The sequence below is a fragment of the Dromiciops gliroides genome, chromosome 1 (genome assembly GCF_019393635.1).
Source record: "Dromiciops gliroides isolate mDroGli1 chromosome 1, mDroGli1.pri, whole genome shotgun sequence".
Taxonomy (NCBI): domain Eukaryota; kingdom Metazoa; phylum Chordata; class Mammalia; order Microbiotheria; family Microbiotheriidae; genus Dromiciops; species Dromiciops gliroides.
The window spans coordinates 501,030,386-501,058,209 of NC_057861.1; the positions used below are offsets into that span (position 1 = coordinate 501,030,386).

Sequence of the window (27,824 nt, forward strand, 5' to 3'; positions counted from 1 at the left end):
CCACTGCGCCATCTAACTGCCCCACACCACCACCACCCTTATGTATATATTTTTTTTTTGCGGGGCAATGGGGGTTAAGTGACTTGCCCAGGGTCACACAGCTAGTAAGTGTTAAGTGTCTGAGGTCGGATTTGAACTCAGGTACTCCTGAATCCAGGGCCGGTGCTTTAACCACTGCGCCATCTAGCTGCCCCACACCACCCTTATTTTTAATACCAAAATGAAGTTTTCTCTTGATAAGATAATTTCAGTAATTCTTAGTAATTTATTGTGACTTTCTTGATAGGGATGTGTTTTTATGTTCTGATTACATTGCTTCTGCATTGCTGCTATGTTATTCATATAAGAGATGCTTAGAAATTTGTGCATGGAGAGAACTGTTTTCTAATGAAAGCTTGTTTCTACTTTTTGGGCAAAATTTTGAAAGCTCTTTGACAAATGTTTCTATTTGTTTTAAACAGGGGATTTTTCTGCAACTGTTTTAGAAGATCAGGCTCGTGAACATATTCGGCAAAACTTAGAAAGTTTCATAAGACAGGAGTTTCCAGGTAAGATTATTTATCACATTCTTTTCTTAGCTTATCATTTCTAGACCAGTAATTTTGTTCCAAACTTACTTACTTATGGGGGCAGCTAGGTGGCTCAGTGGATAAAGCACCGGCCCTGAATTCAGGAGTACCTGAGTTCAAATCCAGCCTCAGACACTTGACACCTTACTAGCTGTGTGACCCTGGGCAAGTCACTTAACCCCCCATTGCCTTACTAAAAAAAAAAAAACAAAAAAAAACAAAACAAAACAAACTTACTGACTTAGAGAAAAATAAATGGTGTGATTGGTGTTGTAGTTGATATAAAACATTTTAGTGCACCAATAGGTTGAATATTAAAATACTGTTTGTATTAACACATGCTATGCATATATTTTGTTTCCATTTGAAGTGTTAATCAAAATTTAAAATCACATATCTAAAATAAGTTTTTCAAAGAAAAATAAATTTAATAACTAGATATAGAGAGATGCTGTAGATTTTACCTTGAAATTTTTCGGTCCTAAGATTTGACAAGTGACACATGGCCACTTTTCTTGCTTTATATAGTTTACCTTTAATAAAAAACAAACTTTGAGGTAAACAAGAGATGGGGTTCTAAAATAAACCTGAAGTTAAGAGAGATAAATATGTGTCTTTAATGAGATTGTTAGTGAGTTGGGACCCTAATTTGTATACTTTAGACTTTTGAAAGTTGTAATTTTAAATTTTTACATTTTTTTACACAGAATAAGGTATTTAATTTTCTTTTGTCAGAAGTATCTAACTCAGTTACCCATTCTTGAGAATGCCTATGTGAAAATAAAATGCCTTCCAAAAAAATCAATTACTATTTATAATATATCCCTAACAGGCACCAAATTGAGCTTATTTGGGTCTTCCAAAAATGGATTTGGGTTCAAACAGAGTGACCTGGACATCTGTATGACTATTGATGGACTTGAAACTGCTGAGGTAGAGTGATGATGATGAAGTCGATGATGGTGATGATGATGATAAGGGAATCCCAATTATTTAGTATCTTTTGACTTACAGAGCACTTCCCTCATGATAACCTTGTGAGGTAGACAGGAAAAACGATTGTCATTCCCAATTTATAGGTGAGGAAACCAAGTCTCAGGAAAAATTTGCCCAAGGTCATACAGCTAATATGATCAGAACCAGGGTTCAAATCCAATTCTCTCCTGAGCCCAGTGCATTTTACTCCCATAGTACATGTCCCTGGGTGGTCATATATAATTTATATTTGTTATTGTAAGATGAGACAAAGTTTTTTTAAACTTTAGAACACTGTACTACATGTCCCTTGATGTTCATATATAATTTACATTTGTTATTAATAATATGAATCAGTAAATTTTTTAAACTACAGAATACTATGCTTCAATGTGGTATTTTCCGAAATAATTGGAAATTCGGTGATGCTTCATCACCTTTGAATTGTTCACATCTTCAGAATTGCCAAGGCCACCAAGTTATATTATTGGCCATTCTATGAAAGCTAGAGTGATTTGGGTTTAAAGGCATAGTCAGCTAGGTGGCACAGTGGATAGAGTGCTGAGCCTAGAGTTAGGAAGACTCATCTTCCTGAGTTCAGATGTGGCCTCAGACTAGCTGTGTGACCCTGGGCAAGTCACTTAATCCTGTTTGCCTTAGTTCCTCATCTCTAAAATGAGCTAGAGAAGGAAATGGGAAACCACTACAGTATCTTTGCTGAGAAAACCCCAATTGGGGTCATAAAGAGTCAGAAAGGACTTCAGTGACTAAACAAGTTAGTTCTATTTGAAACACAATGAGCTTTTTTAAGCCTGTTTTTTCAGAGCTATACTTCAAGAAATCATAAATGAAAACTATACAGGTCAAAAAAAGTAAATTGCCCACCTTTTTGAAAATGATGAATGGATGGATGGATGGATGGATGGATGAGTGGCTGGATGGGGATGGGTAGATGGATGGGGATGGGTGGATGGATAGATGATTAAAATAAAATTTAAAAATCTAGCCCTTAAACCCCAAAACATTTTATGCAGTATAAACTCCCAGGCCATCACCTGTCACCTTGATTATTGTCTTCCCATTGGACTTTGATGACTCTGGAGGAGAGAATGAGGCTGATGACTTTATCCAGCACTGTCTCACTTAAATCCAGTTCATGCACAAATCAAGAAATCACCCTCTTGCCGTCATTGGTCCTCTTCAAGAAAGGAGGAGGAACAATGTTGTTTTAGGATTATAAGATATTCAGACTGACTTTTTAAATCCATATCTTACTGAATCAACAAACATTTATTAAGCACCTATTATGTACTAGGGGTACAAAGAAAAAATTAAACAGTTTCTACCCTCAGGTCGCTTATATCTTATCATGGTTCTGTCATTCAAACCCTAGTCTTCTCACTCCAAATCCATAGCTCCACAAAACCATGCTTCTGAACTGAAATGAATTTGAGCAATTCCAAAGGTAACGGACACTTGTATTTACGCCGCCGTTTTAAGAAAAGCTCTTTCAAATTGATATAATGATTTGCTACTTTAATTGCAGGGATTAGATTGCATAAGAATGATTGAAGACCTGTCAAGAGTCCTCAAAAAACATTCAGGTACTCTATAAGCTAAGTGGATTTTGCCTTCTCCTTAATAAGCCTCTGAATTACCTAAAATTTCAGCTATGTAGCATTGTGTTAAATCAAATTTTTTATTACTGTAAATTTGCCATTTTGATGCTTTTTTGCAAAAATATTCCATGTAATTAAGCAAAAATGGTTTTGACCTGTTTTGAGAGAGAATTGGAAATCATCAAGGAGCCTGTGATATTTCGCATGCATCTTTCAACAATTTGGGTTTCAATTCATTACAAAACAGGTACCAGAAAGGCATGGCATGTTAGTTTTGAAAAGCTTACGCTTTTACCTACCTGGGACTAAACATAGTATAGAGTTTGTTCATCTTAAATAAGTTTAAAGTGCTTTCTACTTGTCCTTAAATATTTAGCAGCAGTCTAAAGTTACCACTATTGTTATAAGCAACGCTGGTAAACTTTTTTTTTTTCCCTTCATAAAAGTACATTGAACTGTTTTTCATACTTTTAGTTAAAGACAGGCATGGTTGTAATGCTTAAATTCATAGTGCATACACCTGCTATAAGAGTTAAAGTCTTCTTTTCCTTTGTATTCTTTATTTCTAGGAGTTTGAATAAAGACTTTACCTGTCATTGGGGTAACTGGACAAATCTTAAATCTTTTCCTCCCCATGTTTCTAGTGGAATTGAAAGTTAGCGTGAGTGTCAGTTGGTTTTTCATATATGTACACAGACATAATTAGGTCTGATCATTGGGGAACCAAGAATTTATTTCAAATGGGGGAATTTTCTTTACTTCCAGATAGTGTGGACAAATTCTATGGTGTTATGCTTTCTAGTAAGACTGCATTTAATGAAATTATAATAATTTCCCCATCCCAGAGAAACAAACTATAAAAAGTTTCTTTTTCCAAATTCATAAAGCTCTTGAAGAATGGCATTTGTAAAGTTACACTAGGCAACTGGCTGGGAGTATCAACTTACTTTGAAAATAATTCAGCAAATTTTGTGTTGAATAATTTAATATGAACCATGGCCTACAACCAATATTACTTTACCCAAGAATTTCTTATCTATATATTTAATGTTAAAACTTAAGGATATGTACAAAGTATTGGGTGAATAGGGAATATGATGATTAAAGATTTCTGGAGGAAAATGTTTTTTTCTACTATTGATCAAGTTTATGGCAGATTCATTCTAAATAGAAATAATTACAATGCACTTGCTATGTGCAAAGCATTATAGTAGGCTCTAGGACTATACGCAAAGAAACATAATCATAGGATCACAAATTTAGACCTAGGAGAAACCTCAAAGCCCACTCATTTTACAGTCGAGACAACTAAGTCACAGAGACTTCCTCAGCTAGTAAGTATCTGAGGTAGGAGAGTTATTTTCCTTAAGGAACTTATGTTCTAATAGTGAGGATGTAATTTGTACATAGCCAAGTGTAGTACAAGTTAGAATGTGATAAGAGCAAAGGGGTCATCTAAATGGTGCTACTAGAAATATGAAGAAGGAAAAGTCACTTTTAGCTACAGTGATCAAGATAGGTTTTATGGAGGATAGGAGGTAAGCCTTGAAGGAAGAGAATTTCAGAAGGCAGACATATGAAGGGAGGATTTTCCAGGCTTGAGGGCCAGCCTATACCAGTGCAAAAAGGGAGGAAAGGCAAGTGAGGGCAGTGAATACCTAATAGTCTATTTTAGCTGGATTTTTGTGTGGAGTGGAGTGAACCATGGGGAAGAAGATAAAGGACAGATTGTGGAGGATCTGTCTCTTCCTATTGTGGAAATTTATTTTGATTTGGGGACCCTGCCTTTGGGCTGAGATTAAAAAGCCTTAGGCCCTCAGGTTTTTTTCTGTGTGAGGGGCTGCTGCCCCTCCCCTTCCACTTCAGCTGAGCCAAAAAAAGCCCCGTGGTTAGATGGCTGGGAGAAAAAACCTCAGCTCCCTACACCCTGAGGAGAGCTGCCCCGGGAGATCTCAGGCTTGTCCTGCCAGGCCCTAGCATAGCCCGTGTGGAGGTCCCAGGCATGCAGCAGGGGGCACAGGCCCCTCGAGCCCCTCTGGGCACAGCCCAATAGCAGTCAGATAGCCAGTGAGTCAAAAGTCCCTAGATTAGTCCTCCAGTCAGATTAGGGCTCCCCAGTCAGACTCGTCCCCCCAAATTAGCCCTAGTCAGTTAAAATATCTTTACATTTGAATGGCAACCCAGATGGGACTTATGGTTGAATTATAATTTTTCTAAACTTAGAATTTTTCATATAATTATTTTTCATATCAGTCCAGTTATATTTTTTCAAATTAGATATACTTAATAATTTTTTTTACACTATGATGTTTTAAAAGATAAGCAGTGGAGAGCCACTGAACATTTTTGATCAAAAATGTGAAATGGTCAAACTCATACATTAGGAAGAAGAAAATGATATAGTGAATGAGACTGAAAAGGAACTAGGAGAGGGCATTGTAACAGAAATCAATAAGGACAGAGTAGTTAGCTTGAGGAGTGATTTTGGAGTAAAGAAATAGATACAACAAATGGAAGCTATCCTTTCTAGAAATAAGTAGTAAAGAGAAAGAGTTTCACGGGGTGAGGACGGACCAATAGAAATGAAGATCGGATATTAATGTAAGGGGGGTAACATGATCAAGTGAAGGTGGATGGAGTGTTTGTTTTCTTTAAGAAAAGAAACTTGGCCTTTTGGACAAAGGTGAAGGAGCTGGGAGAGAGGGAGAGAGCAAGGATGAAGTTATTCAAGCAAGGTTTTGGAGGATACAAGAAGGAATGGGATCAAAGGAACTAAATAGGTTTGAAACTATTTAACTATTTCATTCAATTCAGCAGTATTTACTATGTCTGAGTCCCTATAATAACCAATGGAGGGAGAGGGGACTACAAAAGAAATAGCAGCATGGTCCTTCCTTACACTTGGTCATCTTAACAGTCTCATTGAGGAGGTAAGGCACATGAAAAAACAATGAGCATCAGTAATGTGTGGTTGCACCAATAAAAGTTCAGAAAAGAAAGCAGTTCTATTATGGAGTGGAACCATATGCTCTCGGGATAGTCATGGAGCTTGAAATGGAGAGGTTAAAAGAGAGTATTCCAGGGGCAGCTAGGTGGCATAGTGGATAGAGCACTGGCCCTGGATTCAGGTGTACCTGAGTTCAAATCCAGCCTCAAACACTTGACACTTACTAGCTGTGTGACCCTGGGCAAGTCACTTAACCCCCATTACCCTGCAAAAAAAAAAAGAGAGTATTCCAGAGTGAGTGGAAAAACAGTGATAACCTTAGTAGTTACTCAACACACACTTACTAAATATTATATGCCACAGCTTGGGAATATGAAGAAAGGCAAAATAGTCTATTGCCTTCAAGGAGCTTATATTGTAACAGGGGAGACCACATGTAAATAAATATGTACCTATCTTATGTATAGAGTAGGTGGAATGTAACCTTAGAGGGAAAGGTTCTAGCATCTGGGTGTACCAGAAAAGGTCTCCTGTAAAAAGTAGCATTTGAAATGAGTTTTGAAGGAAACCAGAGATCCCGAGAGGTAGAGGTTTAAAAGAGAGCATTCCGCGCATCAGGACAACCATTACCGGCACATGGAGACAGGAACATTTTTAAGGAACAGCAAGTAGGGCAGTATAACTGAATCATAGTCTGTAGAAGGGGAGTAAAGTGTCAGGAGACTGCAAAGTTGGAAGGGACTAAACTGTAAAGAGTTCTAAATATCAAGCAGATGATATTTGATCCTTGAGGTAATTGGAAGCCATTGAAGTATATTTAATAGCAATGAATGAAATGATCAGATTTATGCTTTAAGACAATCACTTTGGCAGAGAAGTGAATGATGGGCTGGAGTGGGGAGAACCTTGAGGAAGGGAGACCAAGGCTTTTGCAGGAGTTGTTGAGGGCCTGAACTAGAGTGGCAGTTGTCAGTGGAGAGAAAGGGACATATACCAGAGACATTGTTGAAGGTTAAAATGACAAGATTTGACAATTAAATATGTAGAGGATTGAGTTGAGGATGACAGCAAGGTGGCAAACCTGTGTCACTGGGAGGATGGTTGTGCCCTGGATGGTAGTATAATAGGAAAGAATAGAAGGTATGGTTTTGTTTGAAAGGTATTAAGTTCTATTTTGGAAATGTCTATTAGGATCTCTACAGGATTTTGAGTTCAAAATGTCCAAGAAACAGTTGGGACTGGGACTCAGAAGAGAGACTAGATCTGGGATATATAAATCTGAGCATCATCTGCATATAGATAATAGAAGAACCCATGAAAGTACCAAGTACTGTTGTATAGAGAGAAAACAGATGAGGACCCCAGCCTAGAGCCTTGGGGGAACCCTCACAGTAATTGAGCATAACATGGATGAAGAACCCACACAGGAGACTGAGTAAAGGAGTAGTAAAGAGAACCAAAAGAGAACAGCATCACAAAAATCCAGAGTGAAGAGAGTATCCAAGAGGTGAAGGTGATCAACGGTGTGAAATACTGCTGTAAAAAAACAAAAAAAATTAACTATATCTAATCTGAAAAATTATAATAACTGGACTTCTATGAAAAATTATAACTTTAGAAAAATTATAATTGGGCCGTAAGTCCTGCCATGGTCACCATTAAAATGTAAAAATATTTTACTAATTTAGGGGCCTAATTTGACTGGGAGGCCTAATCTAACCACAGGTCTAATCTGGGGGTTTTTCACTGGCTGGCTATCTGACTGCTATTAATTTCCTATGAGCCGTTTATAAAATTTCCCCCACTGCTCTGCTCCCAAATTGATAAGCAAAAGATTAAGAAGCCTCTTAATTAAATATCCAAAGCAGAATTTATTTATAAAAATCAGTGTAAGCGATAAGGGTTAAGAAATGCAAATAATACAACCTTTCTCTGCTTTTAATACAATAAGGGCCGTTGCTGCCTCTTGCCTTAGAGTACGATCCAGCTTTCTCCAACTTTCACTCCTTCCCTCCAGCTTCCCTGTGCTTTCACTGCTCAGCTGCTTTCTTCTAACTCCAAGCCCCTTTCACTTTGTCGACCCCCCCTTACTGTCTAACTTTCCTCTCTGTGCTGCTGCACTGAACCCCTGTGTCTCTCTCACTGACCTCTCCTTCCATTCTCCTAGTCCTCTGGCGTCTACCTGCATTCCCCCAGCATAGCTTTTTCTCTGCCTCCTCTGTGCAGACCACCCCCTGTTCTCTTAATCTTCCGGCCTCCCTTGCATCCTCCTAGTCCTCCGGCATACCCCCTTCACTGTCTCGCTAGCTCTGTATATATGTTCCTTCTCTCCCCTCAAACCTCAGGCTCTCTACGCCCGAACATGCCAAGCTAATCCGCCGGCTGCACTAGAGCTGTGCCCAGTGGGGCTCGAGGGGCTGTGCCCCCTGCTTGCATGCCTGGGACCTCCCCACTGGCTATGCTAGGGCCTGGCAGGACAAGCCTGGGATCTCCCGGGAGTAGGGAACTGGGGCTTTCCCACCCCACCCCCACCCCCAGTGGTCTGACCTGGTGTCCTGAAAAGCCCACAGGGCTTTTTTGGCTCAGCTGAAGGGGGAGGGGCACCAGCCCCTCACACCAAAAACCCTTGAGAGCCTAAGGCTTTTTAATCTCAGCCCAAAGGCAGGGTCCCTAAATCAAAATAAATTCCCACACTGCAAAAGTCAAAAAGGATGAAAATTAAGAAAACAACATTAGATTTTGCATTTAAGTGATATCTGGTCATTTTAGAGTAAGTGGTTTGAAATGAATAATTAGGCTGGGGGGCAGCTACATGGCACAGTGGATGGAGCTCTGGCCCTGGAATTGGGAGTGCCTGGGTTCAGGTCCGGCCTCAGACACTTGACACTTGCTGGCTGTGTGACCCTGGGCAAGATCCCGGTTGCCTCACTTAAAGGGAAAAAAAAAAAGAATAATTAGGCTGGAAATCAGATTTCACCTTTAGAAGAAAATTAGAGGAAAAGAAGTAAGAGACATGTAGCTGATAGGAGAAATTATAAGATGATAACTAGCAGGATAAAGTAAAGGCTTTTTAAGTTTTGTCAAGGTAAACATGTTTTTAGGTAGCAGAGAGTCAATAGAGGAGAGATTGAAGATTAGAGAGTGAAATTAACAGAAGAAGCATTCTGCTGAAGGAGATGAAAGAGGAAGTGATCAAAAATGCATGTAGAGGGGGCAGCTAGGTGGCACAGTGGATAGAGCACCGGCCCTGGAGTCAGGAGTACCTGGGTTCAAATCCGGCCTCAGACACTTAACACTTACTAGCTGTGTGACCCTGGGCAAGTCACTTAACCCCAATTGCCTCACTAAAAAAAAAAAAAATGCATGTAGAGGAGTTGGTCTTAGCAGTGAGTAGGTCTGCCTCTTTAGAGAAAAGTTGAAAAAATATGAGAGAACAATATTAGAGGGATGTAAGATGAAGAAAACAGGGAAAGGATCTCTCAATGAGTGGCTTCAATTTTGAGGGGTAAAATGTGTGTTTGTAGTTGAGAAGGTGAGCAGATAGGGTTGCTGGAGGAGGCTTGCAGAGAGATGACGAGGGTTGGAATGGCCACTGTGATGAGCAGTAAAGAAAATCAATTAGGGTAAAGAATTGCCTTGCTTCAGTGAAAGCCCAGTTGAGATTAGAAAACAAATTTGTAGTGAATCCAGTTTAGTGACTTCCCCTAGCTCCATTCAGCAGCACAGGAATAAGAGTGAAGGAGGCAGGGGTCAGCTAGGTGGCGCAGTGGATAAAGCACTGGCCCTGAATTCAGGACTCCCTGAGTTCAAATCCAGCTTCAGACACTTGACACCTAACTAGCTGCGTGACCCTGGACAAGTCACTTAACCCTCATTGCCCTGCCAAAAAAAAAAACCCTAAAAGATGATACTGCACTCAGTATGCCAGAAAATCTGGCCATTTGTAAAGGGAGTAACTAGGTGGCACAGTGGATAAAGCACTGGCCCTGAATTCAGGAAGACCTGAGTTCAAATCCAGTCTCAGACATTTGACACTTACTAGCTGTGTGACCCTGGGCAAGTCACTTAACCCTCATTGCCCCCACCTAAATTAATTAATTAATATAATTTAATAAATAAATAGATAGATAGATGAATAAATAAATAAATGAATAAATAAGGGGCAGCTAGATGGCACAGTGGATAGAGCACTGGCCCTGGAGTCAGGAGTACCTGAGTTCAAATTCAGCCTCAGGACACTTAACACTTACTAGCTGTGTGACCCTGGGCAAGTCACTTAACCCCAGTTGCCTCACTAAAAAAAAAAAAAATTTTTTAAAAAGAGTGAAGGGGGCAGAAGTGAAGTAGTATAGGGTTGGGCTTTAGCAAAGTGTAATCAGTAAGAAGACAAAAGATCAGGGGGTTGAAGAATAGATTATGTAGAACTAAACTGCTTCACCAAGGGGTTGGAATTGCGAAGGGAAAAGTGTTCTAAAAGACTGACCTGGTCATAGTAGAAAAGGCATTTGGAAGAATAGTGGGAGAAAAGAGCTTGAAAACTACATTTTTAAGAGGAACATTGGCAAACTGGAGCATTTCCTGAGAAGGATGACCAAGCTTAAAGAAAATTGAAGAGACATGGGAACTAGAAGATTGAAGAGACATAGTTAACTGTATAAAGATACTTGAAGAGTTATTTGAAAGAGAGGTTATACTTACTTGATATGGCTCCAGAAGGGAATATTAGGACCAGTATATAGAAGTTTCAGGGAAGTAGATTTCAACCAAGTATAAGAAAGAATTGAATAGCGATTCCAGGTGTCCCAAAGTGAAAGGAGCTACCTGCTCCCAAAGATGGTTTTTGAAAAGCTTGAATGAAAGTAGGAGAATAATATTTCAAGTAAGGGTTGGCCTAAATCACCTCAGTGACCCCTTCTGTTACTGTTAGATTCTCTGATCAGATTAAGTCATTTGAACTTAATACTTAAGGCCTTGGGTAGTTATATAAAACCCTATATATAAATGTGAGTAGTAGTTATTGAAAAGTTTTTCCCAGCAGAGTGCTTAAAGAAAATTCATCTGGCATAATTCTGAATGAATCAGATGATTGACAGACCAGTTAGAAGACTGGGCAGTAATCCTTCCAAGAGTTAATGGGGACAATAATTAGATTTGGAGCTTTAGAAATGAAGGGATGGGGGCAGCTAAGTGGTGCAGTGGATAGAGCACCGGCCCTGGATTCAGGAGGACCTGAGTTCAAATCCAACCTCAGACACTTAACAATTACTAGCTGTGTGACCCTAGGCAAGTCACTTAACCCCAATTGCCTCACCAAAAAAAAAGAAAAGAAATGAAGGGATAATTAAAAGATCTTAAAGGCTACAAATTGGTTGTGGTTGTAGTTTTAGGAGATAAAGAAAAGCTGTGCCCAAGATGATGAATGGGTAATTAGTGGTGCTTTCACCAAAATATGGAAGCTGTAAAGGGGCAGTAATTTGGGAAAGAGTTCATGGTAAAAAAAAATAACATCTACGTGGAAATTTCCACTACGCAGTTAGAGGCATAGTACTAGATTTGGATGGAAGATAAAGAATTCATTTAAATAGGGGTGATGGTTGGATCCTTGAAGAGTACCAAAACAGAAAATGTTTAGTAAGTCCCTGGAGTACATTCCTTGTAATAGGAGGAAGAAGAGCAGTTAGGGGGAAAGACTAAGGAGGCATTTGTACAGTGTCATGAAAGGAAAGGGAGGAAAGGATGTCATCATCGTTGTTCACAAATCGCGAGGACAATAACACTTAAAGAGGTCGTTAAAGACTTAGGAGAGTTAATTCTGTAGAGTGGCAGGCATAGCCAAATGGTAGAAAGACTAAGGAAGAAAAGAAGAGTCAAAAAATGGAGGGAGTCGGCACAGACCATTCCATGAAGTTTGGCAATAAAAGGAAGGTGAAAATAGAATCCATGATAGTCTGAAGGGGCAGCAGGATCAAAAGAAGATAAGGAAATTTTTTTTTTCAGCAGAATAGGGGAAAATTATGTATATTTGAAGGCAAAAAATTACAAAAGAAAATGTAGTCAATGGAATGGAAAGGATTAAACAGACTAGAAGAGAAAGGGAGAAATATGGGAGCAAGTGAATTGAGTTGGTGCTCTCAATCAGTTCCCTAATCTGCCCACAGATCATTACAGTTGGCCTTTTCATTGACATTCTTCAAAGAGAGGTGAATGTTCCCAAATAGAGAAATTTGCTTACTCCACTGTGTTTGCTTTTCTAGGTGGGGGAAACCAGACATCACCAATGATGAGTTGAGTTTATTTGCAAATGGCTTTCTTTTTCTTTTCTTTCCTATCTTAAATCCTTTTTGTAAAGCAGATAAAACTTAAATCTGTGTTTAAAATAGACTTGTCTAATATGATAGAAAGTTTTGATTCGGGCAGTAAACAAAATTAAACACAAAAGATTTTCCCTAATTGTTGTGGTCCACAACACAACAAGGTAAATGAAATGATATAGGATGGGGTCAGGCTTAATTGCAGGACAATACTAAGTTATTAAGATGAATTTCTATCTATGGGCTGTTTAAATAATGTTATCATATTAAATGACGTTAAATGATAACATATTAAATGATAGTGTTCAATTAAATTTTCCATCCTAGGGCTCAGAAATGTCTTGCCCATTACTACAGCAAAAGTACCGATTGTCAAGTTCTTCCATGTGAGAAGTGGTCTGGAAGTGGATATCAGTTTGTATAACACACTGGTAAGATTCCCTCCAAATATTTCTTTAGTTTGTAGACAAGAATTCATTTCTTCAGGCCTTTAGAATTTGTTGTTGTTCATATTAGCATTAATTTAAATACTGCCATTTCTTGAAGCATTTCTACTATTTCAGTGGAAAAGTGTATTGACTCTGCCACCCCATATCTTAGATTATATGTTTAAAATAAAAAGAAAGTAACAAAATACTTCTTGTAAAAGAGGGATGCCAAGGCCTGTGTGCTATGGGATTTCCCTGATTCTTGACCATTTTTCTTTTACATTTCATCTTACATAACAAGTTTTTTGCCAGCAGCACACAGTTTTATATTACATCTCTTTTTAATTCTGAAATGCTTTGAGCAAATTAGTTCATTCTTCATTGCCTCCTATATTAGAAGCTCTTTTTCTTCAAATGTATGATTGCCCTACAGTGTAATTTCTGATCCTTTTAACAGGCTCTTCATAATACCAAGCTTTTAGCTGCTTATTCAGCCATTGATCCCAGAGTGAAGTATTTGTGCTATACTATGAAGGTATTTACAAAGGTGAGTCATAAAAGAATGTCCATTATGATTTATTAGGAAATAAAATTACCTTATTCTTTTAAATGACTTTTGTGTTCATTATAAATCGTTTTAAAATTTCAGTACAAAATAAAACAAATATTTTCTCCTTCCTTTTAAACATCTACAGTTTATTATAGAGTGGTTGCATGGAAAAAACTAGATTAAGAACTAGATTAAGACCACCTGGTCTTGAGTGCTTACTCACTAGCTATAAAACCTTGTGCAAATTACTTTCCTATTCCCTCATTTGTACAATGAAGATTATATAATGTTCTATTTATCTCCACCTCACAGAGCTTTGTAAAGCTCACAAGATAATAATATATGTAAACTGGAAATTGCTATACAGAAGTAAGATATTTGGTGATATATAAAATCCATCATCTATCCAAACCACTGTGATTTTTTTTTATTTTAATATAATTTAGATGTGCATTTTGGGGTGTTAGATATATGGTTTTGTCTTATTTTTTTGTATTTTAGTGCTTTGGGAACAATTTATGATTTTCATTTTGTTCCACAGATAAAAGCTGTTAAGACTTCTCATGCAAATAGAAATCAATAAAATACATGTCAATTCAATAAGAAAGATGGCTTTTGATTCCATTTTTCCTTCTTCCATTCCCTGTAGATGTGTGATATCGGTGATGCATCAAGAGGAAGTTTGTCATCATATGCATATACTCTTATGGTGCTCTACTTCCTCCAACAAAGGGATCCACCAGTTATTCCTGTTCTTCAAGAGGTGGGCGAGGGAGGGACTATTAGACTGTATAATTGCAGCATCCCCTTCTTATTCTTAAATTCCATGGTTCTGCAGTTAGCCTTTTAACGTAATTTTTCTGAAAGACATTGTTCAAATTTTGAACTTAATTCTTGGACGTTATTCCTCTTTGAGAATGAAAGACAGCCAGCAGCAACAGTAATAAAATCTTTTCTTAACACCGCTACCCAAGTCATCTTTCATGTATACATATCTAATGCTGTCTCTTCCCTTTGCTCAAGACTTTCAATGGCTCCCAATTCCCTATAAAAGATAAAGGACATAAGGCACTCCAAAATCTGCCTTCATTCTACCATTGGGAAAGGAGTGGAAAGGGCATGGATTGGAGTCAGGAGAAACCTAGGTTCAAATCCTGCCTCATGCTCTTAGCAGAAAAGAATGACCATTAGCAAGTCATTGAAATTCTTTAAATCTCAGTTTCCTCTTCTGCAAAATAAGGGTGATAGTGCCTACCTCTCGTGATAGTTGTCAGGGTCAAATGAGAAAATGCACGTTTGGCACCATGAAAACCTCAGTGTTCAGTGGTATTGACGTCTGTGCTTTACTTCCCTCCTCTGTAACATGGGAGGGTAGAGGGATCCTCTCTAAGATCACTTCCACACATTCTTATGTTTCATTTTCATTAGAGTACTAGCTATTCTGTGATCACATCCTGCCCTCTCTGTCATTGCACTTATGCCTGCTGTTCTTCAGTATTGTAATGGAGCACACACACTGTTTCCCTTCCTTTAAGTCCCAGTTCAAGTTGTATCTCCTCCACAGAACCTTCCCTAATCAAAAGTAACTTCAAGGGGCAGCTAGGTGGCACAGCGGATAAAGCACCAGCCCTGGATTCAGGACCTGAGTTCAAATGCGGCCTCAGACACTTGACACTAGCTGTGTGACCCTGAGCAAGTCACTTAACCCCTCCCTATTACCCTGCCCCCCCCCCAAAAAGTAACTTCACATTCTTCATATCTTTCATAACACTCCATTTGGCTTCTCAGATGAATGTATTTAATTTATTTAATTTGCATTATATTTGTGTGCATGTGGTATTCTCTTCCCCAAATGACATCATAACCTCCTAGCATTATGCCTTGGGTACTTAATAAATGTTTGAATTGAATTAAATGAATATTTCCCAAATCAATTTTAGATCTATGAAGAGGAAAAAAGACCTGAAATAATTGTCGATGGTTGGAACACTTATTTTTTTGATCGAATATGTGAATTGGTAGGTATTTTCAGGGTAATTTTTTTTCTTGTATTTTACAAGTATAATAAAATTAATGTAAATATTCTAAAATATGAACTTTAACCATTTTGGGCAAGTGGCCTAAAATTGGGTAGCACAGCTACAAGTAAAAGTTACCAGAATGCATTGTTTAAGTTGGAATGGAATGGGAAAAAATTCTTTCAATTTTATTCTGAACAGAGAGAAAGATTACGCTGGTTTAATGTTAACTACAAACCATATGGATTAAAGATTCAGTGAACATGTTGTCTCATAATTTTTATCCAAGTGTAAGAGCTACTTTGAAACACAGAGATCTATTCTATAGACTAAAAATGAAATTTCTTGAAATGTTTTTCTAGTTCTTTCACTGGTAAGCTGTGTGTTCTGTGATATAGTCTTAAAAGTGAGAGTTTTCTTTGATATCTCAAAAGGATAGTGTAAGAATAAATTTTTGAAGGCTATCTCCTAAAACATGAGAGAAAAGTATAATTAATTACAATTTTTTAGGAAAAGGCATTCAGTCTTCTCATTTGGACTAAGTAGATATCAATAGAGTTATGAACTATTTGTATTTAATACCTTAAAAGAACATGACATATTTCTCTTGGTGACTTCTAGCCAGCCTTTTGGCCAGAACACGGCAAAAATACAGAATCAGTTGGGGAGCTGTGGCTGGGACTTCTTCGATTCTATACGGAAGAATTTGATTTTAAAGAACATGTTATTTGTATCAGGAGAAAAAGTCTGCTTACAACTTTCAAGAAGCAGTGGACCTCAAAGTACATTGTTATTGAAGGTACATATCAAAACTCTGTAGAATTGACTGCAGAAATCTATGTATAGAATACAAAGTGTAGACATTGTTAAAAATCAGTTTAATGATGACTGTTAACACATTTTACCTAAATAGGTATCTATTTTGATATATCCTATGAAAACTTAAGGACTGCATGTGTCAAATTTGCTTTCAAAAATTACATACCTCTAAAAGAATTTGGAGGTTCATTGTTAAAATCCTATATTTGGTACTACATTTCTAAAATTAATTGGATTAGATGATCATTAAGGCCTGTACCTATTCTAATATTCCATCAATTCTATGGAAACAGGTCAATATCAGACATTAAAATGGAACATCTAAGTTGTTAGCTTTATATGCTACTCTCATCTTATTTAAGTGTACAATAATGATCTGTACAAGTTTATTTTTTTGTTGTTGTTTTTTTGGGGGGTTTTTTGGCTGGGCAATGAGGGTTAAGTGACTTGCCCAGGGTCACACAGCTAGTAAGTGTCAAGTGTCTGAGGCCGGATTTGAACTCAGGTACTCCTGAATCCAGGGCCGGTGCTTTATCCACTGCGCCACCTAGCTGCCCCTGTACAAGTTTTACTAAGGAAAGATGGAGAAAAATGCAAGAGAGTAATCTGAATTATAAAGTTAGATGCATAAAAACCATTTCTGTCTCACTAAAACTTTAGCCAAATTGCCAGAGTCGTCCTACTCTTTAGTGTGAACAATAGGTGATAGAGGTAATCAAGTAGGGAGAGGAATCTGCACTATGTTTTTTTCACTTCCAACATTTTTATGTTGGGAATAATTTTGAATACTATCAGTGGAAAGGAACAGGAAAATTTATGTTGCATCCTGTTTTTACCGAAATGAGTGAGCATTTCTTAGAGCAGATAAACTAACCATTTTTGTGACGTTAAAAACAAATCTTTAAGGAAGATAATAGACATGTTAAAACTAAAACCTTGAGGATATTACTTTACTACCCTTGTTGGTAACTGACTTTTACAATAATAACTATGAATCATCAAACAAAAGTTAATTAAACAAGTTTAGTAGTATTTTGTCTAAAATTAGAATAAATAGAATTTTAAGAGATTTCTTCAGTCCTAAATTTATGTATAGTACTTGGATTTTTTTTAACACATGCAGTTTTTTTCATGGATTTTGTAACATGAACAGATTTTTCTGCTCAGAAACCTTGATTTGTTTGATATAATATGCTTAAGAAAAAAAAGTAAAAAACATAAAGGCATATTTTTTACAAAATCTTTCCATCATTGATTCTATTTTTTTTTTATTGATTCTATTTAATAGTAATAGTACAGGGGCAGTTAGGTGGTGCAATAGATAAAGCACTGTCCCTTGATTCAGGAGGACCTGAGTTCAAATCCGGCTTCAGACACTTGACACTTACTAGCTATGTGACTCTGAGCAAGTCACTTAACCCTCATTGCCCCGCAAAAAAAAAAAAAAGAAAGAAAAACCAAAAACAATAATAGTAATAGTACTGTACTCTCAAAATTAGATACCACAATTGAATTAATAATAGTTCACATTTATATTATACCTTAATCTAGAATTGAGCTACAAAGGTTATAAATATTTTAATAATGTTCTAGTTCTTCATAACATAGAATCATAGTTTCAATTCTCATATTCCTCTCAATAACAGATCTGAAATGGAAAATAGTTGTAGAGCGGAGAGGCATTTTTATGGGAGAGATTTTTTTTCTAAGGATAATTTTATTTGTTATTAAGGTGAAAACAAATTGATCCTATGCATAGTCTTAAACTTTAACTAGCAAATGAAATGAGGAAGAGGAAGGAAAATACTTTATATTTTCTTGTGAATTGAGTAGATATATTTTGTCAGCTGTTTCTTCCCTCCCCTCCATATTCATATTTGCTTAGCAATTTTTTCTTTTAGATTAGAAACTCTGATAATGGAAGGTTTTGTTAATAAAGTAAAACAGTGGGGCAGCTAGGTGGTGCAGTGGGTAAGTACCGGCCCTGGAATCAGGAGTACCTGAGTTCAAATCCGGCCTCAGACACTTAACACTTACTAGCTGTGTGACCCTGGGCAAGTCACTTAACCCCAATTGCCTCACTAAAAAAAAAAAAAAAAAAAAAAGGTAAAACAGTTCTAATCTTTATAATATGTTCTTTTTAATTATATAATGAATAATAAAAGTGACTTTTATCCAAAATTTTCTTCACTTAGATCCCTTTGATTTGAATCATAATCTTGGGGCTGGATTATCAAGAAAAAGTAAGTTACTTCGTCTGAAAGTATTTTAAATTCTGTTCTTCCTTTTAATATGTCTAACCAGTTTTTTTCTTATGTCCTCTTCTTAGTGACGAATTTTATAATGAAAGCTTTTATCAATGGTAGAAGAGTGTTTGGTATCCCAGTAAAAGGATTCCCTAAAGAATATCCTTCAAAAATGGTAAGTGTCAGTTTTGAAAACAATGAAAATAACTATTAATAGACACTTTTTAAAGTATTTTTCTTTGATACAGAAGCTCTGGATTTTGACTTTAATGTTCCTAGACTTCCAGGATTTCTTTTAGTAGGTGATCAATTCAAATCGAGCCTCAGACCCTTATTAGTTATGTGACTCCAGGCAAGTTACTTCTTTATTTGCCTCAGTTCCCTCTACTGTAAAATGAAAATAATAACAGCCCCACCTCCCAAGGTTGTTATAAAGATCCAATGAACATCTGTAAAGAAACCCACACAGTGCCTGGCACATAGCTGGTGCTGGATGAATGCTGACTCTTTTTCATTCCTCCCCACCACAAACTATTTTATATTGACTTGTATTTGTTCTCTTTATAGTTATCACACTCATACACGTGTGTCTTCTTCAATATACTATTAAGTCATTGAGAGTAAAGATGTTTTCTTTGTATTTTCATCCCTAGTGTTTAGCACAGCACCTGAAACAAAGCAGGTACTTAATGAATGCTTATTGCTACTAAAAATAGAAATCATTGCTGCTGAATACTACCCAAGGTCCTTGAGTTTCCAAATTGATTCTAATCCAGAATCTCGCTGTTATATTCCTCTAGGAATATTTTTTTGATCCAGAAGTATTAACAGAAGGAGAATTGGCGCCAAATGACAGATGTTGCAGAATTTGTGGTAAAATTGGACATTTCATGAAAGACTGTCCCATGCGGAGAAAGTAAGTCATTGCTTTAAAAAGAGGGTTTTTGTTAATTGTATTTTGTTTTACAAACGAAGTTGAGATGTCCAAGAAATTGAGGCCATCAGTTGTATTTTCGACTCTTTGTGACCCCATTTTTCTTGGCAAAGATACTGGGGTAATTTGCCATTTCCTTCACCTCATTTTACAGATAAGGAAACTGAGATAAAAAGGGTTAAGTAATATGATTTGTCTAAGGCCAGATTTGAACTCAGGTCCTCCTGTCTCCAGTCATTTAGCTGCCTCTCAATAGCCATATGAAGAAATGCTCCAAGTCACTAATAATTAAAGAAATGCAAATTGAGGGAATTCCACGGTTCTAGCTCCCACATATCAGAGTAGCAAAGACCACCCAAAAAAGGTAAAATGACAGTTGTTAGAGGGGCTTCTAGGAAATGTGTACATTAATACACTATTGGTGTGCTGTGCTGTGAATTAATCCAGCCATTCTGGAAAGCAGTGTGAAGCAATTCCCAAAAAGTCACTAAATTGTTCAACCTATGGCCCAGTGATTCCATTATTAGACCTATACTCCAAAGAGATCATAGAAAGGGGGAAAGGACCCATATTTTCAAATATTGTTAGAGGTATATAGCTAGCCACTACAGAAAGGTCATATCAGCACAGAAAATTGACCAAATTAGCTAAAAAGATCCATGAGAGCAAAACTTTTCATAATGTCTTAGTATTATTATGTATATGCATGCACACACATATGAATATAAACATTGTGTGTACATACATATATAACAGCTCTTTGTGTTGTGGTATGTATATACACTTGTATATAGTGGCAAAGAACTATAAACTAAGAAGATGCCCATCAATTGGAGTACGGGTGAACAACTCACTATTTCCCTCTAAGAAATTATTAAAGGGAAAATTTCAGATAAACCTGGGAAGAAGACTTTGAATTGATACAGAATGAAATAAGCAGAACCAGAAGAATAATTTATAAAGTGCAACATTGTAAAGAAAAACAATCTTGAAAAACTTAGGAACTCTGATCAATGTAATGACCATTCACGGTTCCAGAGGACCAGAGGTGAAGTATGCTTCCCACCGCTTGAAAGGGAAGGATTCAAGATATGGAATGAGAAATATATTTTTAGAAATGGCCGATTTAGAAATTTGTTTTGATTATTCATATTTTACAAGGTGTGGAGATTGGGGTGGGGAGGGGAATAAATGATTATTAATTTTTTTTTTAAGTTTTAAAATTGAAAAAAATACACATGTTCCCAAAAAAGAGAAATAGGAAGAACCCTAATAGTACAAATTATGTTAACATTCAGAGTAAAATATACTTAAAAGTTATATCCTTAGTTAAAACAACAGATCAATTATGACTCTCTGAAAATATTCAGTCATGGGGCAGCTAGGTGACACAGTGGATAAAGCACTGGCCCTGTATTCAAAAGGACCTGAGTTCAAATCCAGCCTCAGACACTTGACACTTACTAGCTGTGTGACCCTGGGCAAGTCACTTAACCTCAATGCCCTGCCCCCCCCCAAAAAAAATTGATATTTGACCACATTTATGCTAAATTCCTAGATTATCTATATAAGAAGGGTAAGGAGGGGCAGCTAGGTGGTGTAGTGGATAGAGCACCATCTCTGGAGTCAGGAGGACCTGAGTTCAAATCCAGCCTCAGACACTTAACACTTACTAGCTGTGTGACCCTGGGCAAGTCACTTAACCCCAATTGCCCTGCTCCCCTCCCCCAAAAAAAAAAGAAGAAGAAGCAGCTAATTAATAAATACATTTGGGGGGGGGACTAAAGAAAGGTAAGGGAAAAAAGTATTATCTAATTAAATTTTGATTAGGTTGATTCTTGCCTATTAGGTACTAAATAGAAGAATTTGTTAATTACTGGTCATCCCGTTTGGGTTGAGTTATTTCCCCTTTTTGACATAAATTTTGCCTTCCTTTACACTATTTCTTCTGCAAGACTAACCAAAATACAGAGGTCAATATTGAGGCCAGTGACAGGAAAGCAAACCAGAGTATCTCTTCTCCCTTGAAACACAACAAAATGCCCCTACCAGCTAATCAGTTGTGAACCCAACATGATTTTGAGTTTTCTGTATAAGTACCTGTAAGAAACGGTTTATTGGGGCAACTAGGTGGCGCAATGGATAGAGCACCGGCCCTGGATTCAGAAGGACCTGAGTTCAAATCCGACCTCAGACACTTAACACTTACTAGCTGTATGACCCTCGGCAAGTCACTTAACCCCAACTGCCTCACCAAATAAATAAATAAATAAAAAGAAACGGTTTATTGAGAAGAACATTTGCCCCATAGTTCTTTATATGTGAGCAGCTAGGTGGTGCAGTAGATAGAGCAATGGACCTGGAGTCAGGACATCCTGAGTTCAAATCCAGCTTCAGACATTAACTGTGTAACCTTGAGCAAGTCATTTAACTTCTGGCTGCCTCAGTTTCCTCAACTATAAAATGGAGATAATAAAAGCATCTACCTCATAGGGTTGTTAAGATCAAATAAGATGATATTTATAAAGCACTTAGCACTGTGTCTAGCACATATCACCTTCGGTAATTCACATAAATTGGGTAGCAGGCTTTATCATCAGTCCTCTGGAATTATGGTTCGTCATTACATTGATCAAGGTTCTTAAAGTCTTTCAAGGTTGTTTTTCTTTGCAGTGTTGTAGTTATGCTATAAGTTATGTATAAAGATGTCCTCCTAGTTCTGTTCACTCTACCCCAATATGTAAATCTCCCATAGTTTCTCTGAATCCATCCATTTCTCTAAAGAATTTGTGTCTTTTTAGGTTAATACCAGGATTTTTCATACTAAAATGTATGCTGTTGTAATATTTTTATACAGGGTGAGGCGCCGGCATGATCATGAAGATATTAAAAACCAAAGATATCCTGAAAACAATGAAAAAAGAAACAAAGAAGACAAAGAAATTCAAAATAAGAACACAGAAAGAGAGATGTTGGTAAAAGAAGGAAAGTTACAGTGTACACCTCAGAAAATCAAACAAGGAAGAGGGGCAGTACTGGAAATGGGAAGAGACAAAGTTTCCAGGCAATCATTAGAAAAATGGAAGCGACAAGATGATAAAGACTTAAGAGAAAAGCGTTGTTTTATTTGTGGAAGAGAAGGACATATTAAAAAAGATTGTCCACAATATAAAGGAGCTACAGGTATGATAAAAACAACTTAATATTTGTAGGTTACGTTTTGGAAATGTCCATTTTTAAGAATTCTTTAGTATTTTTATTTATTTGTTTAGCTGGACAAGCATATTTGTTCCAGAAATAAGAAATGAACCTTCTCCTCACCAAGGCTAACCCTTTATCCCATCTAATCTCCTCTAGCAGAAGGCCTCCACAGTCATTTTGTTAGCTACAAACATGCCTGTACATCCCCATCCTTAAAAAAACTCTCATTTGATCTTTACATCTCCTGAAGCAAATATAGTTATCTCATTCCAAATTCAACTTCTAGACAAAAGTATCTTTTTTATCCTCTTTATTCACTCTTCTGATCTCATCTCTCAAAGCCATTGTCTCCAAAATTATCAATGATTTCTTAATTGCCAAGTCTAATAGCTTTTTCTCAATTGTCATTCTTCAACAAGCATTTATTTAGTGCCTACTAAGGGCCAAACACCATGTATACACTAGGAATACAATAAAAAACAAAAACCCTGTCCTTAGTGAGCTCACATTCTAATGAGGGAGATATATATCATTCAAACAACTGAACCCATCCTCAGCTTCCTAGAATCTACTTACAGGGAGGGAAGGGCAGGAATAGGTAGCAGCTATTGTTGGTGATAACTAAGTAGCCCAAATTCATTCCCAACTGACTTATTTGAAGTGAGTTGATCATCTCCATTAAAAGTTAAGTTTCAGGGGCAGCTAGGTAGCGCAGTGGATAGAGCACTGGCCCTGGAGTCCAGAGTACCTGAGTTCAAAGCCGACCTCAGACACTTAACACTTACTAGCTGTGTGACCCTGGGCAAGTCACTTAACCCCAATTGCCTCACCCCCCCCCCAAAAAAAAAGGTTTCTATATTTAGCATCTTTCTTTTCAGTTTTACCCAAAGTGCCAAAGAATTTGATAATCTTGGAAGAAACTAAACCATCTCCCTCTGAATAAAGACTCTGAATTGAAATAAAAGGCACCCTGTGACTGTTATAATTCTACTTTTTCAAGAACTACAGAAAAAAATGTGTAGAGTATTTTCCTGAGCATTAATATAAAGCAACTACTATAACAATAACCACATAAAATAATTTTAGAATATTAAAGTAACTACTAAATAAAAGTAACCATGATATCCATAGTTCTATCCTGACCATCCTGTTCAAGGGACAAATTCTAGTCTGTTTTGTAAGATCAGTAAGAAAAGAATCACATAAGTAGATGGCTGGGTAAAGAAAAATAATGCAATATTTCTTTCTCTTTTCTCCATTGCATGTTCTGTAACATGTTTGTTAGAGCCATTAGAACAGTACCCTTTGTGGAGAAGCCTAAGGAGAAATAAGGGAGGTAGGGGTGGGGGGGTGGGGGTGCACACATGCACCTACACACACAGATGTACACACATATATGTGTATCTTGTTTCTTGATGTGATTTTCATAAAATGAAAAAAATTATTTTCACTTATATGAAAATTTTTACTTACAGTGCCTGGCATATAGTAGATGCTTAATCAATGCTCCTTTACTTGTTGGCTACATGAGCCACATAAATATGAAGTGGAACTAATCACCATTACCCTCCTTTAAAAAAAAAAAATAAACATTTTTTTATTTAAAGTTTCAAGTTCCAAATTCTCCCCTCCCCCCTACCTGATGTGATAAACAATCAAATATATGTTACACATGTACAATTATATAAACATTTCCATATTAGTCATTTTGTTTAAGAAGGCTCAAAAAAATAAAAGAACATGAAAAATAGCATGCTTCAGTCTGTTTTCAATCAATATCAGTTCTTTCTCTGGAGGTGGATAGTATGCTTCATCATTAGTCCTTTGGGATTGTTTTAGATCATTTTATTGCTAAGAATAGCTAAGTCATTCACAGTTCTTCATCGAACAATATTGGTGTTACTGTGTATAATGTTCCCCTGCTTCTGTTCACTTCACTATACATCAGTTCTTACAAGTCTTTCCAAGTTTTTCTGAAATCCTGCTTGTCATTTCTTATAGCATAATGATATTCCATCACAATCATGTACCACAGCTTGTATAGCCATTCCCCAATTGATGGACATCCCTTTGATTTCCAATTCTTAACCATCACAAAAAGCTGATATAAACATTCTTAATAAAAGTATTTTATTATTTTCTAGTTACATGTAGAGATTTGTTTCAACATTTGTTTTTATAAGATTTCTAGTTTCAAATTTTTCTCCCTCCCTTCCCCTTCCCCAAGACAGCCATCTGATATAGGTTATATGTGTACAATCACATTAAACATATTTCTGCATTAGTCATGCTGTGAAAGAAGAATCAGAGCAAAAGGGAAAAACCTCAAAAAAGGAAAACAAAAAAAGGAGAAATAGTATGGTGCAATCTGCATCTAGATTCCACAGTTCTTTTTTTCTGGATTTGGAAACCATTTTCCATCATGAGTCCTTTGGAACTATTTTAGACCATTTTATTTCTGAGAAGAGTCAAGTCTATCACAGTTGATCAACACACAATGTTGTTGATACTGTGTACAGTGTTCTCCTGGTTCTGCTCATCTCACTCAGCATCAGTTCATGTAAGTCCTTCCAGGTTTCTCTGAAATCTGCCTGCTCATTGTTTCTTCACATTGATTTTTTAAAACTTTGTGTTCTAAATTTTCTTCCTCCCTCCCTCCTCACCCCTCACTATGGAATCATGCAACTCAATATAAGACATACATGTGCAGTTATGCCAAACGTCTTCACATTAGTCAAGTTGTGAAAGAAAATACACAGAATAACTTTAGAAAGAGGAGCTAACAAATAAAATTATACTTCAATCTGTATTCAGATACCATCAGTTCTTCCTCTGTTGATGGTTTGCATTTTTCATAATTCCTTGTGATAGCATCCTGTTCATCATTTCTTTCACAGTTACTATTGCTAGCTCTATTACTCTCCATCCTATTCCCTCCCCTTGGTATTTACTCTATTTTCTATCTTCTTTCACCCTATCCCTCCTCGAAAGTGTTTTGCTTTTTACTTCCCCGTCCCCAAATCTGCCCTCCCTTCCTTCACCTCTCTCTCCCCTTTTCCCCTTCCCCTCCCATTTCCCTCAGGGCAAAATATATTGCTATAGCCACTTGAGTGTTTATGTTATTCCCTCTTTGAGCCAATTCTGTTGAAAGTAAGGCTCACTCACTCCCCTGCTCCTTCCCCATTTTCCCCTCCACTCCTTAAGCTTTTTCTTGTTTCTTTTATGTGAGCTACTTTACACCCTTCCACCTCTCCCTTTCCCTTTCTTCCAGTGCATTCCTCTTACCCCTTAACTTTATTTTAAAGATGTCATCATGGGTCAACTAGATAAGAGTGGACAAAACACCAGCCCTGGACCCAGGAGGTCCCAAGCCCAAATCCAGCCCCAGATATAAGCCACCACACCTTGCCTGCCCCACAAAAAACAAGGATAAATGATATACAGATATCATCCCTTCATATTCATTTCACATCTGTGCCCTCTAACTATATTCCTTTCAGCTTCCCTAATACTGAGAATGCTATAAACATTCTTGTACAATGTCCTTGCAATATAAACCTAGCAGTGGTATTGCTGGATCAAAGGGTATGCACAGTCCCATAACCCTTTGGGCATAGTTCCAAATTGCTCTCCAGAGTGGTTGGATTAATCCACTAACAGTGGATCAATGTCCCAGCTTTCCCACATCCCCTCCAACATCCAACATTTTCTATTTTTGTCATATTAGCCACGCTGGTAGGTGTGAGGTGGTACCTCAGAGTTGCATTTCTCTGATCAATAGTGATTTAGAGCGTTTTTTCATATGACTATAGATAGCTTTAATTTCTTTGTTTGACAACTGCTTGTTCATATCCTTTGACTATTTATCAATTGAGGAATGACATATATCTCAGTTCTCTATATATTTGAGAAATGAGGCCTTTATCAGAGATACTTGTTGCAAAAATTTCCCAGTTTTCTTTCCTTTTAGTTTTGATTGCATTGGTTTTGTTTGTACAAAAACTTTTTAATTTTATAATGAATCTTCTTTGGTCCTAAATTCTTCCCCTGTCCATAAATCTGACAGATAAACTATTCCATGATCTTTTATGTTTAAATCATGTACCCATTTTGACCTTATTTTAGTATACAGTGTAAGATGTTGGTCTATGCCTAGTTTCTGCCTACTGTTTTACAGTTTTCCCAGCAGTTTTTGTCAAATAATGAGTTTTTGTTCCAAAACCTTGGATCTTTGGATTTACCATAAACTAGATTACTATGGTCATTTACTATAGTGTAATTTGTACCTATTCTACTCCACTGATCTAACACAGCCAGTACCAGATTGTTTTGATGAATACCACTTTATAATACAATTTGAGATAATGCTAAATCACCTCCTTTTGCATTTTTCATTGTTTCCTTTGATATCCTTGAGTTTTTGTTCTTTCAAATGAATTTTGTTATTATTTTTTCTCATTGTCCTCCTTTTTGAGGTAACAAAACAACTGTGGACCCCAGAGTTGTTTTAATTTGCATTTCTCTAATTATATAGAACATTTTTTCATATGGCCATTAATAGCTTGAATTTCTTCCTCTGAAAATAGCCCAATCATTTGATCATTTATCAGCTGGTCTTTATTCTCATAAATTTGATTCAGTTCCCTAAAAATTTTTTTCCCAATTTCCTGCTTCTCTCTAATTTTAGATGTAAAAAGGGATATGCAGTATAAAATGTTTTGGAAAAAAATATCATACTGTTATAATTGAAAACATTATGCTATTTGATGTTATATTAATGAAAATAGGACTTCCCAATATGGAGTAACTTATATGCTAAGTGGTCATAATGCCCATAGAAGCATATAGATAAAACAACATCATTACTTTTCCATTGTTAACTCTGTGTCAGGAGGATGAGGCTTACTGCTTTTTTGATTGGATGCACTCTTTTTTGTTTGTTTTGTTTTTGGTGAGGCAGTTGGGGTTAAGTGACTTGCCCAGGGTCACACAGCTAGTAAGTGTTAAGTGTCTGAGGCCAGATTTGAACTCAGGTCCTCCTGAATCCAGGGCCCGTGCTCTATCCACTGTGCCACCTAGCTGCCCCAATTGGATGCACTCTTGACCTACTGGAGGAGCCTTGAGTCTTTCTTCTTCTGCTGCCCTAGATAGTTAAGAACCTGCCACCAGTTTTACCAGAGCTTCACCTAAGCCTAATTTGTTTTTAA

General features: G+C 37.0%; 1 protein-coding gene across 3 annotated transcripts in view; it reads left to right on the plus strand.

Moving 5' to 3' along the window:
* TUT7 (terminal uridylyl transferase 7) overlaps positions 1-27,824 on the plus strand; it is a 91,738-nt gene that overhangs the window by 47,314 nt on the left and 16,600 nt on the right. For 2 of the 3 annotated variants that reach the window (XM_043981620.1, XM_043981605.1), the window contains exons 15-27: positions 462-548; positions 1,402-1,502; positions 3,091-3,148; positions 12,365-12,394; positions 12,749-12,852; positions 13,307-13,396; positions 14,049-14,162; positions 15,340-15,417; positions 16,039-16,216; positions 18,432-18,479; positions 18,566-18,657; positions 19,283-19,398; positions 22,274-22,599. In XM_043981620.1, the coding sequence (XP_043837555.1) occupies positions 462-548; positions 1,402-1,502; positions 3,091-3,148; positions 12,365-12,394; positions 12,749-12,852; positions 13,307-13,396; positions 14,049-14,162; positions 15,340-15,417; positions 16,039-16,216; positions 18,432-18,479; positions 18,566-18,657; positions 19,283-19,398; positions 22,274-22,599 (1,422 nt within the window). The remainder of the gene's footprint in view (positions 1-461; positions 549-1,401; positions 1,503-3,090; positions 3,149-12,364; positions 12,395-12,748; positions 12,853-13,306; positions 13,397-14,048; positions 14,163-15,339; positions 15,418-16,038; positions 16,217-18,431; positions 18,480-18,565; positions 18,658-19,282; positions 19,399-22,273; positions 22,600-27,824) is intronic. The other variant, XM_043981611.1, reaches the window with a different exon arrangement.